This window comes from Trachurus japonicus, chromosome 15 (assembly GCF_045865225.1).
Source record: "Trachurus japonicus isolate A0001 chromosome 15, Traja_1.0".
Lineage (NCBI taxonomy): Eukaryota > Metazoa > Chordata > Actinopteri > Carangiformes > Carangidae > Trachurus > Trachurus japonicus.
This window is the reverse complement of record NC_140921.1, coordinates 6,558,834-6,574,180: the sequence shown is the minus strand read 5'-3', so window position 1 is coordinate 6,574,180 and position 15,347 is coordinate 6,558,834. Positions and strand designations below refer to the sequence as shown.

Below are 15,347 nucleotides of genomic sequence, written 5' to 3'. Positions count from 1 at the left end.
CTGCAGGTCAGGGTATATATGGAAATCATATAGGATGTGTGAAAGTGTGTGTGTGTCCATGTGCTGGTAGTGGTGACCGACATGTGTGAGTGCACATCTGTATTACAATGATACTTCCTGCAGTACTATTACCCACACACTCTTACACAGGGATGATGCCGCTAATTAACGAACGTCTGTGCTTCGTTCGCTTGTTTTCTCTATTTATTGATCGTCAAAGAGCAGCAGCAGCAGCAGCAGCAGCAGCAGCAGCAGCAGCAGCAGCCTGCACTGGTGTTAGCACCAAAACCACAACCCACTCACCAAACACAATGTACACGTTCAGCCATGCTAGTTTATGTTCAATCATGTTTTAGGCACAAATTAGTTTTTTCTTTCTTTTTTTTCTTTTTTGGGGGGGAGTTTGAGTCCATAGAGGAAAAAAAACAAACATTTATGACACAGGATGAGAGTGTTTGTCATCAACAGGGGAAATAAATTGGAATATAAAATCCTATAATGACTTTGTAATCTGTAAAATGTTGTCTAATTGTTATAAATAGCCATTAAATTCAAGACCAAATCCTTTATTAACCCTTAAGTCTTTGTGAATATTATATAAAATCATCATGTTGCCAGTATTTGGTCTTAATCACTGCAGAAACTAGTTGTTTTACCACAGTCAGTTGCAAACAGTACAGTGCAGCTGGATAAACTCTGCCATTATTCTGCTCCAGTGACAGACCCATGAAAACTTAAAAAAACAAAAACATGCTGCTGTTCTGACTCATGAATACCAAGTATTTATTAGCACATTACCACATGAGTGCTCAGGTCATGGGATGGACAAGCCAATCTTTATATTAGGCCCTAATTTTGATCTCAACTACACATGTGCAAAGTTTCATGACTGAATGTTGAATGGTTGAATCTTTTACCTGATGATAAACAGTAAAGCACTAAAGCCTCCTCTGTGTTACTGTAGCTCCGGCTGCAGCAGAACGTCTCCGGGAACATTTCCCACTGACTCACAAGGTGAGAACAATGCGGCTAATTAAATAAGAGACAGGAACTTTAACACAAACCTAATTATGAGGGATTCTACAGGAAGCTAAATTGCTGCAGGAATCAAAATGACTTCCAATTTAATCAACTACAACACATTAAAAATATCACATTTTTCTTACGCAGCATCTCTCCATTGCACCATTATAGACTGATGCCCTCCCCCCCAAAAATATGATCAATCACACACTCATCTCTGGGAATATTTTCTTAATCATCATCCTCATCATCATCCTCATCATCATCATCATCAATGTCACCTTCCACCTTCAGCTGACTCCTGCTTTTCCTTTGTGTGGCTCCTGGTACGGGGCAGTTTTCTGAGATAAGAGAGGACAGGCCCTTTTGCTGCTTTTAATGAGGGGCAGTGGAGGGAAGTTGAGGGCAAAAAGGGGGCAGATGTAAGAGGTAAAATACATGGGAACACACACACACACACACATATTTGCATACAAAGATAAAATGATTTTCATGTCTGTGTGACATCAAAGAGCCGGTGAATACAGTTTCCCTCCCTCAGCAGAATCTGGTCAGTGAACTGTCGACCCTTCAATGTGGAAGTTTCAAAGTTTCAATCATTTTACCTGCACTGTCAGTTTCTGTCTGCACAGGATTTGCGTCCTAATACCTCACAGTGCCATTACAATGAAACTGACTTACAGCAGATTTTCAGTGTTTTTTTTTGTTTGTTTTTTTCTTTTCTCGAGAGCTATGAACTTACAAAGACAAACAAATGTTATATGTAAGAATATAAGGTAGAAAACACTTGTCAAATTCAATGTGTCTGCTTATCTTGAATGTTGATGGACGCACAAGCTGCAGTTTTGAAACAATTCAGGATCTGGAATTTTCTTTGTGGGGAGTGATGGCAAGAATAATCAATTAACAATAATAAATAACCCTTTTTTCTGTTTTAAAGGATTAATGGGATGTAATCTTTACCCAGTTTAATCCCCTCTGAGGTTTTTATGCAACTCTCCGTCACATATTTTACTGTCTATGTGAATGTGAATCTGCATTATCTATACATGTGTAAACCAATAATATTAAACAAAATATATAACAATTAAAGTGGAAAAAACATTCAGGTGAGTTTTAAGGAAACTGAAAATGTGCTGACTGAACATACCGGTACTTTAACTCCTCTTCCTGGTAGAGAACTATTATATAGCCTCATCAGCTCCTCCTGATTTGAGAGCAGCACAGGATAAAATATTTTGCTACACTCTGCGTGCCTGTTTGTTGAACTCCATAGGATACAAGCTCTCTTCTAAAATGTGTGTTTAATGTCTGTTTCATTATAAGACATAAATAAAGCAGCTTATTCTCGATGAGACGTGAGTCACAGCTGAAGAAACACTACTGTATCTGCGTTACTGAAGATCAAAAAGGGATTAAAAAGCTGTTTAAAATCACATTTGTGTGGCTTTGTGTGTTGGCGGGTTTGTGTTTTGTCGGTTTTGTCTACGAGTCCATATGTTGACCAGGCAGACGCCCAGAAATAGAGCTGCTGCCTGGAGGGAAGATGACTGGATGGATGGATGGCGCTAAGGATGCTGGGTACTTTGCAATTCCACCACAGGGGCTCCACAGGTACAACACGTCTACACACATGTATATGTTTAAAAGCACACAACACAACACAACTCAACAACACAACACACGCTAAGGACAACAGGTGAGAGTGGACTTGGCAGCGTCTCTCTACAGAGAAGACTGAATGGTGCGACTCTGCAGGCAGCTTCTCTCCTCTGCTACTCCACCGCTGCTGAAGCTCAACAACAGCTGGCTCTGTGTGATCCATCTCACTCTAACACAAACACACAAACACACACAGACACACACACATACACTGATGCCCTGCCGTTCCCAGTCTCTGGTTGATGCTGCTGTGTTGCCAGTTTCTTGCAGAGACAGCACTCAACGTCTCTATAGCTCCTGCACTGAACACAGATTTACAAAGGACTCCCGCTGTCGCACCCTGCTCAGAGAGTGTACATCAACACCTCCGAGCCGAGGACACCAGATAGAGACAGAGAGTGGGAGGAAAAGAGAGAAGGAGAAGGAGAAGTAGAGGGAGGGAGGAGGGGAAAACAATATATGCTCTGCTCACACAAAATATCACCTCACTAAAAATAACAGCATCACTGACTCGTTCAAATGCTGAAAATTACCGACAGTGTGAAGACATAAGTTTTCCTGAGCAGCAGCAGCAGCAGCCTCAATTCTTCTTCCCCACGTAGTGCATAGGGAAATGTTTTATTATAACTGTCTGGGACTAGGAAATGCAAACATGTTGTAATGTTTCATTAATGTCACGTTGGAGGGTTGAAAACATTCATTCATTCATTCATATTGTCCACAGTTAGTCCAGGTTTATGTTTTATCTTGACTCTTTTCACCACTGTGGTCAAACAGCTGAATTCTTCATTTATTAGGCATTAATACTCATTAGTATGTAGTTTATAAATACAAGTGCTTATCAATGATGAGTAAAAAACATTGTTAATAAGCAACAAAGGCTAGTAATGAGTATTCATGTGTTATAAATGATGAATTCAGTATTTAATGCCACTAATGACAGTGTGTACTTATTATAAAGTGTTATCACTACACCACTACTTTTTTTCTTAACCGTTGAACTGCCACACCTGAGCTGATGATGTGTGGAGTAATACAGTGCAGTAGTTAGTGCAGCGGTGCACAGTAATACAATAGCTCCATGGTTTACAAACTGTAGCTCCAAAAGAAAGAGCTGGTTAACGTCTGAAGGACCTGGAAGAATTTCTTACTCCCTTAAACTTATCTGGTGTCCACCTTCACCTCTCTCTGCTTCAAAATGTGGCCGTTCAACAGTGCAAAACGCAGAATATGACCACAGACCTCCACGTTTCATACTAAGATCCCATCTCTCTCTTGTAGTGAACTTATAACACGATTCACTGACAAGGATTTTATCTTTAAATCTTGATTTCCTGCTCCTGACAAAAAGACCACACCAAGTCCTGAGCAGCCGCATCAGGAAACGAGCGCTGGATGAACTGAGCTGAACTTATAAGAGATGATGGAGCCTCTTGGCCGATCGCCACAACGTCCTCAAGACCCAACAGCCACCTCTGACTTGCACGTTTTTTGTTTTTTTTTTCTTCTGTGGACGACACGGGCGGCGTGATTGAGCGTGTCCGCAGACAGCCAGAGAGAGAGAGAGAGCGAGTCAGGTAGTGCAGCAGGGAGAGACAGAGTATCGGAGCGAGGTGGGAGACAGCGAGCTACTGATGTGAATCATGCAAAATTTATGGAAGCAATAAAACTGTTGAGCGTGAGGTGCCGACGGCGGAGCAGCATTATACGCCGGAGCGCCGGGCGGGAAAAGATAACAAGCACGGGAAGAAATAATACAAGCCCAAGTCTTTGCCTGGAAGACGATTCAGAGGGCAGCAGTACGACGCGGCGGCCTAGGTCTCCTGACGGCGATGATACCTCACCGAGCCAGCGGAGAGTTTTCAAAATAAAACACAACAAAAAGAAGAGAAACCAGGTGAAGTCAGGGTTCGTCCAGTAAACTGCACATGTTGAAGGGATAGTTCACCCAAAATTGAAATTTCACGCATTATCTACTCACCCTCATGTCGACTAAGGGCTGGGAGAAGTTTCAGAGTCCTCCATGGCTTCTCTGAGTTACAGGGGGTCTCGGCGTAGCAGTGCATGTCCATATAACGGTTGCAAATGGATACCAACTGTCCTCGTAACAAAAAGACACACCAAAAAACATCCAAATACCTCCATGCTGCTTGTATGTAATGTCTGTCTTGTATTGAAGCCCCGAAATGCGAAATTGTCCCGAAAAAAATTAAATAAGTCTATATTTCAAGCTTGTTTGTAGCGGAAGCTCCTCTTCCCGGTTCGTCAAATTTGGACGAACCAGGGTCTGTCCTCTTCCCAGTTCATCCAAATTTGACGAACCGAGAAGAGGAGCTTCGAGAAGCTTCCGCTACAAAACAAGCTTGAAATATAGACTTATTTAATTTTTTTCAGGACAATTTCGCATTTCGGGGCTTCAATACAAGACGGACATTACATACGAGCAGCATGGATGTATTTGGATGTCTTTTGGTGTGTCTTTTTGTTACGAAGAAAAGTGGTATCCATTTGCAACCGTTATATGGACATGCACTGCTACGCCGAGACCCCCTGTAACTCAGAGAAGCCACGGAGGAGCCTGACGGAAATTTCAATTTTGGGTGAACTATCCCTTTAAAACACCATAACTTCTACTACAAATCAACAAACTAAACAACACATCTGATAATTACTGACTTTCATTAGTGGCAGGGCAACTCACTTTCTCTTATGGAGGAGAATAGAAAGTGAAACGTCATTAACACATCACACAAACGCTCCATTAGACACATTTCACTCCTGATTATCATCCCTGTAGTTCGCTGTTGATGCCTCCGAGCCAAGGAATCGATTTTTTGTTTATTGAAGGATTTAACCCATCGATTGCCGGATCACTACCTCACCATCTGACGGATGTATCGCAGCGCTCCTTAAGAAGCTGCAGAGCTCAGTAATCCTTTCAGACACTGTCAATGCACTGACAGTGGGGAGCGGTTTGCAATGTAAATATATACAGTATACGTATATATATAAATCAAAACAGATGAATTTGACAGAAACTGAGGCAAATATTGATCTGTTTTTTATCTTCTCCACAGTACTGTTTCCATCTCTTCTGAAAGAGAAACATGTAGGGATGTAACTCACAATCAGTTTTGATAACGATTCCTCTTTGGATCATTTTTTTCAATTACTTGGTTGAAATGTGACGCCTGCAAAGTGCTTGTGTTATCCACACAGCCCAAATGTATTCAATTAACAACATGAAGAAAGAAAAAAAAAAAAAAGGAAGAAATCACTTTATGTGGTTCAATTAAACGACTAATTAACTACCGGCTTTGGCTCTAATAATAATAATAGTAAGACTTGAGTCGCAGATTTGAGGAGCAAGACTTTGGCAGAGTTACGTGGCCACAGCACATTAACACCCTGACACACACACATAAATCCACCTTAAGTCGCTTGTCCTTAAACACAACAGTTTATGTGCCATTAAGCAAATAACAAACCAACTCAGTGACACGGCTGTGGTCGGTCGCTCTAAACTGCAGGTGTAATACGAACCGAGCGAGTAGCGGCCCCGTGATAAACGTTATTAAAGGGACATTGTGTAACTTCCCCTGTTATCTATTCATTAAAATTGATTATTTGGTTCAAAAGTCTGTTTTTCATTAATCAGTAATCCCCCCCATCAACAAACTGAAGTGTTCCTTTCAGCTCTGAATTAGCCGTTCATATCGTTCATATCTACATGGAGCGGGTAAGCTCGGTGCTGCTGCCATGTCGTGTCGCCACGGTGTTTTTACGTTCAGTGGCAGCGTGACGGTAGGAAACCACGGAAACTCAGCGGAGACACCGGAGCTGTCGGCTCAGGTGGAGGTGGCGTCTGTGAAAAGTAACCGCGGTAACGCAGTGAGGAGGAATGGAGCGTTACACTGATGCTGCATTCACCTGCAGTCGGGCAGACGGCTGTCGTCGCTAACAAACCAGATGTCATTTTAGTCACAGAAGTCGAGAGGAGAAAGCCGGTAAAACGTGGGTCGGGTAAACAATACGACATCGCCATGACAACATAATATTGTCACGTGTATTGTTTTGCCTCGTGCTGATGGACCACTTGTTTACATAGAGGCTTGTTTATGCCGTTACGTGCAGCGGCTGTCGTCCGTCTGCCGTCTGCCCAATTTCACGTGAATGCAGCATGAAAAATACGATTGAGTTGCTTGCGATATACAACCGCAATGCTAGATGGGAGGAATTCCTACACAATGTACCTTTAAAGAGGAAAATGTTTAGAAAATGTCGGTGCTGCTGTAAAAAAAAAAAAAAAAAAAGCAGCAGAACAAAAGCTCCCAGGATGAGCATAAAAACATGCAGCTTTTCTGTCAAGACTCTGAGACACGTCCTCTCCTCCGAGGGCCTGAGAGTCCAAACACACATCCATCATGTTGTCAGCTGCAGCTCTCTGGTTTGGTGTGGGTGCGTTTGATTTCGTATGTATGCAGGACAAGGTTAATGGTACAGTCAGAGAAAAGGGACACTAATGCCACGCACACACACACACACAGAGAGACACACACACATCATCCAGATTTGACAAGGTTAGTTAATCATCTGTCACAGGGACGTGGGGACGGACAGACTCCCCTCTCCTCTGCCTGTCCTCCATCTCTTCCTCTCCATCCATCCATCCCTCCATCTCCTCCTCCTCCTCCTCCTCCTCCATCGTCTCTCCATCCAGGAGCAACTGTCCTTTTCCACTGATATTAACCTTGTATATCTCACCACATGATTTTATCTCTTCTGTTCTGTCTGCCTGTCTTTGTCTCTGTCTCTCTGTCTCCTCCCCACCCTCTCTCTCTCTCTCTCTCTCTCTCTCACCCCTCCATCTTCTTTACAACCCTATGAACCAAGGCCTTCTCCTCTCACTGGTAGCAGCAACAACGCTGTCTCTCTATCATTCAGCGGCCTAATCAGCTACACATCATCGCCTCCCAGCCGTTTAGCCCAAGGTAAATCTACTGCTCCTTTTCTATAAAGAGAAATAGAGAGAGGTGGAGATTAAAAAAAAAAAAAGGATGAATGGACGGATGGATGGATGAACAGAGGAGGAGGGAGGGTTTAAGACAGAGTCAGACAGAGTGAACTGTGAGGGAGGATGACAGAGGAAGTAAGAGAGGGGAAAATGAAGGGATAACCGAGAGGAGGTGAAGGTAAATGGATAGAAGGAGGATGGAGGTGGACGGGCGGACGCGAGGAGGCGGAGACCAGTGACACACACGTCTGCCTACAAATCCAGTTTAACCAGCGCATTACTGGGGAGAAGAGAGAAGAAGTCAAGGACAGGGAGCTCAATCAAACAGACGAGAAAATAAGAAGAAAGAAAAATAAATTAGATTTATGGACAAGAAGGAAGGAAAAAGCAAGAATACAAAGGAAAAGAATAGGGGTGGGAGAAAAAATCGATTCACATACATATCACGATATCTTTTTTGACGATTTTTAAATCGATTTTTTTTTTCAAAAATTGATTTTTTTTATTTTTTATTTCTTTTTATTTTTTAAAATATTGTGCAATGTGCATTTGTTAGAGTACAGGTTTTTTTCACTTTATAATGGAGTATATTTTTTATTATTTATAGGCTCCTACTGTATTTGTGTGCAGATAAATGTTAAAAATGCAGACTAAAAATCGAGAGAATCGGCAATATCGTAGAATCGCAATTTAAATCGAATCGCCATCCAAAAAATCGTACAAGAATCGAATCGGGAGAAAAGCATATCGTCCCAGCCCTAGAAAAGAGAAAAGGGAACAGAGAAGGAAAAGAGAGGGGAAGGAAAGGGTTGGAGGTGAGAGAGTGAGAATTGTATAGTAAACTAGAAACAGCATTTCCTAACGGAACATGCGTGTGAATGCTGAAACCCAATGCTGAACCATGCTGAATTAGCAGAATAAATTGACAAAGACATGCGGAATGGCATACAAGAAACATGTCCATGGAACGAATTGAACCCACAACTTCATGAGCAGTAACCTAACACACTAACCATACGGTCACAGAGAACCTGAGTTACAATGAGCTTTATACTATGAGGAATCAAAGACTGTCCAATGACAGCTGAATAATTGGAATCAAAAGTCAAGCAATGATGAGAAATGACTGAGGCAGGAATCGAACCCATGACCTTATGATCATTAAGCCTTTACTGTGCCACTCGGCTACAGAGAGCACACTGCTTTCAAGACTGTTGTCATTCATTGTAATGTGATGATGTGCTGCAAACTGGTATGAGTAATCAAGGAGATAACAAACACCTGTAACCAATTGAAGGCGGGGGAGGAGAGCAGAATTCAACATAACATAACAAGAGTTCTTCCCTTGGATTCGAACCAGTGACCTTGGGGTTGGCAAGCGGCCACCCTACCCCCTACACTACAGTGAAGTTGTGCAAAAGAGGTTGAGACTTTGATGAATGTGAAATTTTTCAATGATGCTTAAAAAAAAAAGTAAGGAAAGTGCAGAAATTAGCCACACCAAGCAAGAAAAGGACTTTTTTGTGACCTGTGACTATTTTTTGGTGAATTAAAATGAATTGAAAAGCACTTAAAGCAGAAGTAAGCGATCCGGTCGTTTTCGCTAATGCTGCGTTCCAGGCAGGCTTTTGAAATCGTAAATTACAGCTTCAAGTCACAACTTACGACTTTGTAGCGTTCCAGGCAACCCACTCGTGTTTTTCCGACCTGTTTTACCGGTGAAAGTCACTATAACGGCCACTCGTAACTTCCGACCCGTGAACTCGTACCAGATCGAACTGGTACCACTTCCCGGTCGGAAAAATACGAGTTTCCTTGAACGCACCATAACAGTCCTCGTCCCTACGTCGCCACATTCACGGCGTTCCTTGGCTGCACACACAGCCCTGCATGCCGTTCTCTCTCCTCATTGGATAAAAACTGTAGGATACGATAAATGTTTTCTCTTCGGCTCAGAGCAGAGCAGAGTGACTGAGAGACCCGTGTTTCAGACCAAACACTCTATGTAAGTGATTGCTGTCGGAAGATATAACTATTTAAGACTTATATTAACACAAATATATCACTTACTTCTGCTTTAACAGCAAGTTACAAAGTTGAGCTCCTTCTCCTGCTGCTGTGAAAAAAATGCATTGGGCTGAATAAGAGCAGAGAGCTCCCTGGCTGCATTTAAAAAATATTTTAAATTATTATCTAAGAATGGAAGAATGAAGAATGGAATGGAATTGTTTGTTTGTGTATGTGTGCATGTGTGAGTGTCTGTGTGTGTCTGTCTGTGTGAGTGTGATGCCTGTGTTTGTGCGTGGACATCCTCTGTCAGTCTGGTTTATCATGTGTGTGTGTGGGGCTGTGTTTAAAAACATCTTAACGAGCGGCCAGGCTGCACCTGCACTGTTCTATTTATAGACTTTGATAACGAGCTGGCCGCTACAGCTGGACCAACTGCACACAGAGCAGAGCAGAGAGATTTGAGCTCTGAGCAGCTTCCCAAAACAGCCCAGTAAAAGAGAACCGTAACTCTTATCAGAATGTGGTCCTGACCATCTGGGCAAGGAGACCTTCCTGAGCACATTGATGTGCATTAAATGTTTGTAGGGCAAAAACTTTTCTCAGGGTCGCAAGGTAGAAAAGGGGGGCATTTCTGCTTTTCTAAAAAAATCAGCTCCTACTTTTATATTGAAGTGGATGAGCCACTGGAGCGGGTCTAGCTGGACAATTAGGCTCATGGAGACAATTCTGTAAGTCTGTCTGCTGTTTTGAGCACATTAAATGCGACACGACAAGTGTGGCTACAAACCGGTGAGGAAATCATGTGTCTAGAGTTTAATTTGTGGCCGTGCTGGCAATTTATCCAGAAAAAATCCTGAATGTTTTTTCGATCCCTCTCACTCTAACGATGATGTCACTCACTCTGACCCAACCCCATACACACTCATTGAAAAGTGTGAAATTTGTCAGAAATCCTCATGTGCTTTTAAAGGATTTATCTCAAAAACGGTACAAGCTATGAAAAAGTTGTAAATACAGGATGAATACATTAGAAGTTTGTCTACAGCTCAGAATTTGAATGAAGTCTCTAGCTGAAAGTATGTGGACGCTTTAAAGGCTGAAAGAAGTGAGAAGATTTGAAGAGTTTCAAGACTGTTCCAATGCATTCTCTATGGGGGGAAAAAAATCAGAAATAGTTGAATATTGCAAAAAGTATGAATAGTTGAAAAGAGAAAAGACATAGCACACCTGTCCCGAAAAGGCTGAACATTTTGATATTTGAATTGTTGAAATAGCACAAAGTATGAAGGACTAGTTAAATGCCGAAGAAAGGCAGAAAATGGCCGAACCGAATAACAATAGTGTGAATGCTTCCAGCATTCACACTAATGAATGAAGAGGAATGAATAGTAGGTAAGAGGATGAGAGAAGATGGGATGAGAGGAAGAAGGAAGAGATGACAATAGATGAAAGAGAGAGGGGGATAGGTAAAGTGAAAAAGCCATAAAAGCAAAGGAAGCATAAAAGAGGTGTGAAGAATGGAACGTGGGCAGAGAAGCAGCAGGGAAATGTGACAAGGAGGATGTTAAAGAGAGGATAAGAAAAAAAAATACAAACACACAAATACACAAAGTGGCAGGATGTAGAGCAGAGGAGAGAAAATGCAAAGAAAGCTGAAGAAGAGGAGAGAGTGCATCAGAGTCTGTCCCGTGCGGAGGCGACGAGCGACGAGCGGCAGCGGCGGCGTGCATCTATCAGCGCCCCACTCGCTGCGAGAAGCCGCCAGGGACGCAGACACCAGTCAACTCAGGAAATAAGAAAATGATTAAGAGCGATTTAATGTCACGCTGCCGTCAAGCCAAAACGCACATCTGTCACAGCGAGACTGATGCTGCTGCTGCACCTCCCTCTCTCCCTCCCTCTCTCCATCGTAGTCCAGCAGTCGCTCACTCACTCATTTATTACACTCTGATGTGTTTCTGCCATCGAGGCCTGTATGTATCACACACCGTCCCAAACCGACCGAGCCCCCCTGAGCCCTCAAACCCCCTCCTCCCATCCTCGTTCTTCTGCTGCTGCTGCTTCTGCTTTCTATCATCCGACTCGCACGTATAATCTGCTGTTAACAATTTCAGCTCTGGGACTTGTTCTTGTTGTGATTATATCCATATGAAGCAAAACAAAACGTGGAAAAAAAAAAAAACTGCTGACTAGTCGACTCCAAAGCAGGAAAATATGGATACACATCACGTCTGAACATGTGTGTGTGTGAGTGTGTTTTCCTGCATCAGCACCGACTCTAACCTCTCTGCTGCTATGATGCATGAGAAATTACAACACAGCTCCTTCCCACAGTGTCTTCTCTCCACACTGTACTTGGACTTGTACTTCCTTTTATTATTATTATTTTTTTAACTTCCTGTTTTCTGCCGGTCACCACTACACAGGCTCCGTTCTGAAATCAAAGCTCGGACTCACGGCTTTTAAACGCTGCCCCCATCAGGTTGTTTGCGTCTATTACAACGTTTCAGGCTGCTGCTGATGCACCTGTCATGTAGTTAGTTAGTGATGTTTATGCACAGATTGGGTGTAGACAGAGACAGGACACAGTAGAAACATCCATAGTTTTTTAGTTGCATGCATCTGTAGTGGAAGTTTTTTTTTTCTTCTCTCCATTCATTCAAGTCTTAAAGTGACAGTTTTCAGAAAAAAATTAAATTAATTGTTCGACATTTTCATGGAAAATGAACAAAAGGCTGGACTCCCCCCACGCCCCCCCTGACCCCTTCTTCTTGTACTCACCGTTGCATTTCCCTCCGTTGATGGGGTCGCCATAGTAACCGGGCATGCAGCTCTGGCAGTGCGTCCCCGCTGTCAGGTTCCCACAGCGCTCACACACGCTGCCGTTCACACACCTGCTGTGACCATTACACTGACAGGCTGAGAGGAAATCACACACACACACACACATTAAATACAGTCAGTCTCATATAGCGGCCCTAATAACTTCACAGAGGTTATAATGATAAGTTATATTTGAAACCAATTAAAAAAAAAGGTGTTGACTCAAGTTCATCATGATTCTGAAATTCGTGGTGTTGGTTTCATAACAACTGAGTTTGTCGACACTAAAGGGATAGTGCAACATTTTAGCTGCTCAGTGAATACAATGTAGGTGAACGGTACAGGTGCCCTGTCCCTCATCAAACTCATCAAATAAATAATCCAACAACTCCGAAACGCTCTGGTGGACAAGTTGTGACCTGCACATTCACCACGCTATGAGATAATCATGTATAATCATGTGTGATTATGTTACGACACATGAAGCAAATACTTTGAACTAAGGAAAAAGAAAAGAAGGTTCCACCGCACACAATGGGGTACATTCAATTAATTTATTGTTAAAAACAGCACCTGGAACCTTCTTTTCTTTTTCCATGGTTTTTGTTCCTGATACCACCTGCACCAATGTGGAGTTTTATCTGTGCTGTGCAGGGGCAATCTCTTCTCTACTTTGAACTAACTTGCACTTTTAAAATCCCTCCGCCCAGCAGCCGTGTCTGGAGTGTAGTTCCAACTGCATTTGCCTAAAAAAAAACTCCTTCTTGTAATGTTACATTAATTCTTCATAGCGTGGTGTTGAATGTGCAGGTCACAACTTGTCCACCAGAGCGTTTTGGAGTTGATGGATTATGTATTTGATGAGTTTGATGAGGGACAGGTAAAAGTACTGTACGCCTGCCCTGCTGATCTAAAAACAACTTGCACCGACAATTAAAGCAGAAGTAAGCGATTCGGTCGTTTTGGCTAACTTCTTGTCAGCAGATGGAGTTAGCAGTCCCCGCCCTCGTCCCTACGTCACCACATTCACACGCATCCCTTGGCTGCACACACAGAGAGGACCGCCCCTTTATGCCGTTTTCTCTCTCCTCATTGGATAAAGGTTGTAGGATACAAGGAAAGTTTTCTCCTCGGCTTACAGCAGAGCAGAGTGACTGACAGACCCGTGTTTCAGACCAAACACTCTATGTAAGTGATTGCCGTCGGAAGATATAACTATTTAAGACTTATATTAACACAAACATTCCGCTAACTTCTGCTTTAAAGGTAATGAACCTACCCCTAACACTATAGGGATTATGGCAATAGATGCTGAACTATCCCTTTAACCTGACTGATATCAACATGAAGATGTGTTCTGAGCCTTGACCCGGTCCAGCGGGGTCACTCACCCGGACACTGGATGAAGGCCCAGTTGTAGCCTCTGTCGGACGTGCACAGACTCTGGTCCAGCAGCATGTCCCGGTCCCTCAGCCTGTTGTGGTCTCTGGACCCGGTCCTGGGGTGCGCCGGCTTCAGCGGCCCCCGGTACGAACCCTCCATGCAAACGCCTTTACCGGTGTTACTGGGGTCGCCGCACCAGCCGCACTCGGCTCGCTCCAGACAGTCGGCGCACGTCCGCAGACCTGAACAGTTCTGGGCTGGAGGGTGAAAAAAAGAAAGAAAAAAAGAAAAAGAACAAGTTAGACAAATGTGTTTGGTTTCTTGTTTTTCACACACATGGAAATAGAAACTCGTGTCGTTACGCTCGAGTATAAAAACGAGTTGTGAGACATTTTCTATCTTTGATAATTGTTCACAGCAGCATGAAACGGCCTCTTTATTCCCCTGTCAGACCAGAAAATGGCTCAGCGGTAAGAAGCTGCTCGCAACAACACATTTATAAATCAACCTGTGTCAAGCACAACACACATGTTTATACACACATACACCTACAAACACAGAGCAAGTCACTGTTTCACAGTTTATGACAGTTTTCCATCTGACAAGGTCATATTTTTGTGATAACCTGGATTAAATATTGATATTTTACATAGGGGTGTAACAATTAATCCACTACATCGATGAATAGATTTATATTCCTACGATCCAACTACATCGATCTGTGCTCCGCAAGTTGGCCTTCCAGGTGACGTACAGTATATCGATCTGAAATCGTTTAAAATGGTAAAAAAAAAGTCTATTAAATCGATACTAGGAAATCGCACATTGGAGATAAGCACGGTAAACTTTAAATGGATGCTTTTGTTTTGTTTTTTTTGTACTTTTATGGACAAAGACACGTACGTTAAACCAGCCATAGGCGGCCAAATGTCTGACACACGAATCCGCGACGGTACTGGCTCTGTCTCAGCCGTCTTAATATGAAACTAAGTCAGTAACATGAGATATAAGGTGCACACTGCTCCAGAGTACGCTATTTCAATCTCATCTCACCCCACACTGTACGTCGACACTTGTGTGGGTAAATATGAAGACATGGAAACAGGAAGTTTCTCAGTTGTACAGATGCTGACAGCTGTATTATGTGAACATTTTGCAGATGGTTTAAAAATGCTGCACTAATGGTAGCCTATTGATGACATGCATAGATATAAATAAGTAGAAAAGTTGCTCCTGTGTGCCTCTTGCTATAGGGTTATTACAGTAATAATTTGTTTTTTACAGTTGAATGTACAGTGAATATCAGAATATATTCAACACACCTGGGAGCTTTTGAACTACTGCTCCCTTCTAAAAAGTTACTGAATCGGATCGGATCGTTCTAAATGAACCAAAATTGAATTGAATTGAATTAAAAAGAATCATTACATCC

General features: G+C 42.6%; 1 protein-coding gene across 3 annotated transcripts in view; it reads right to left on the bottom strand.

Annotated features, from left to right (window-relative positions):
• atrnl1a (attractin-like 1a) overlaps positions 1-15,347 on the bottom strand; it is a 317,760-nt gene that overhangs the window by 186,931 nt on the left and 115,482 nt on the right. For all 3 annotated transcript variants that reach the window (XM_085799375.1, XM_085799373.1, XM_085799374.1), the window contains 2 exons: positions 13,924-14,172; positions 12,491-12,628 (listed from right to left, as the gene is read on the bottom strand). In XM_085799375.1, coding sequence (XP_085655501.1) covers positions 12,491-12,628; positions 13,924-14,172 — 387 coding nt within the window. The remainder of the gene's footprint in view (positions 1-12,490; positions 12,629-13,923; positions 14,173-15,347) is intronic.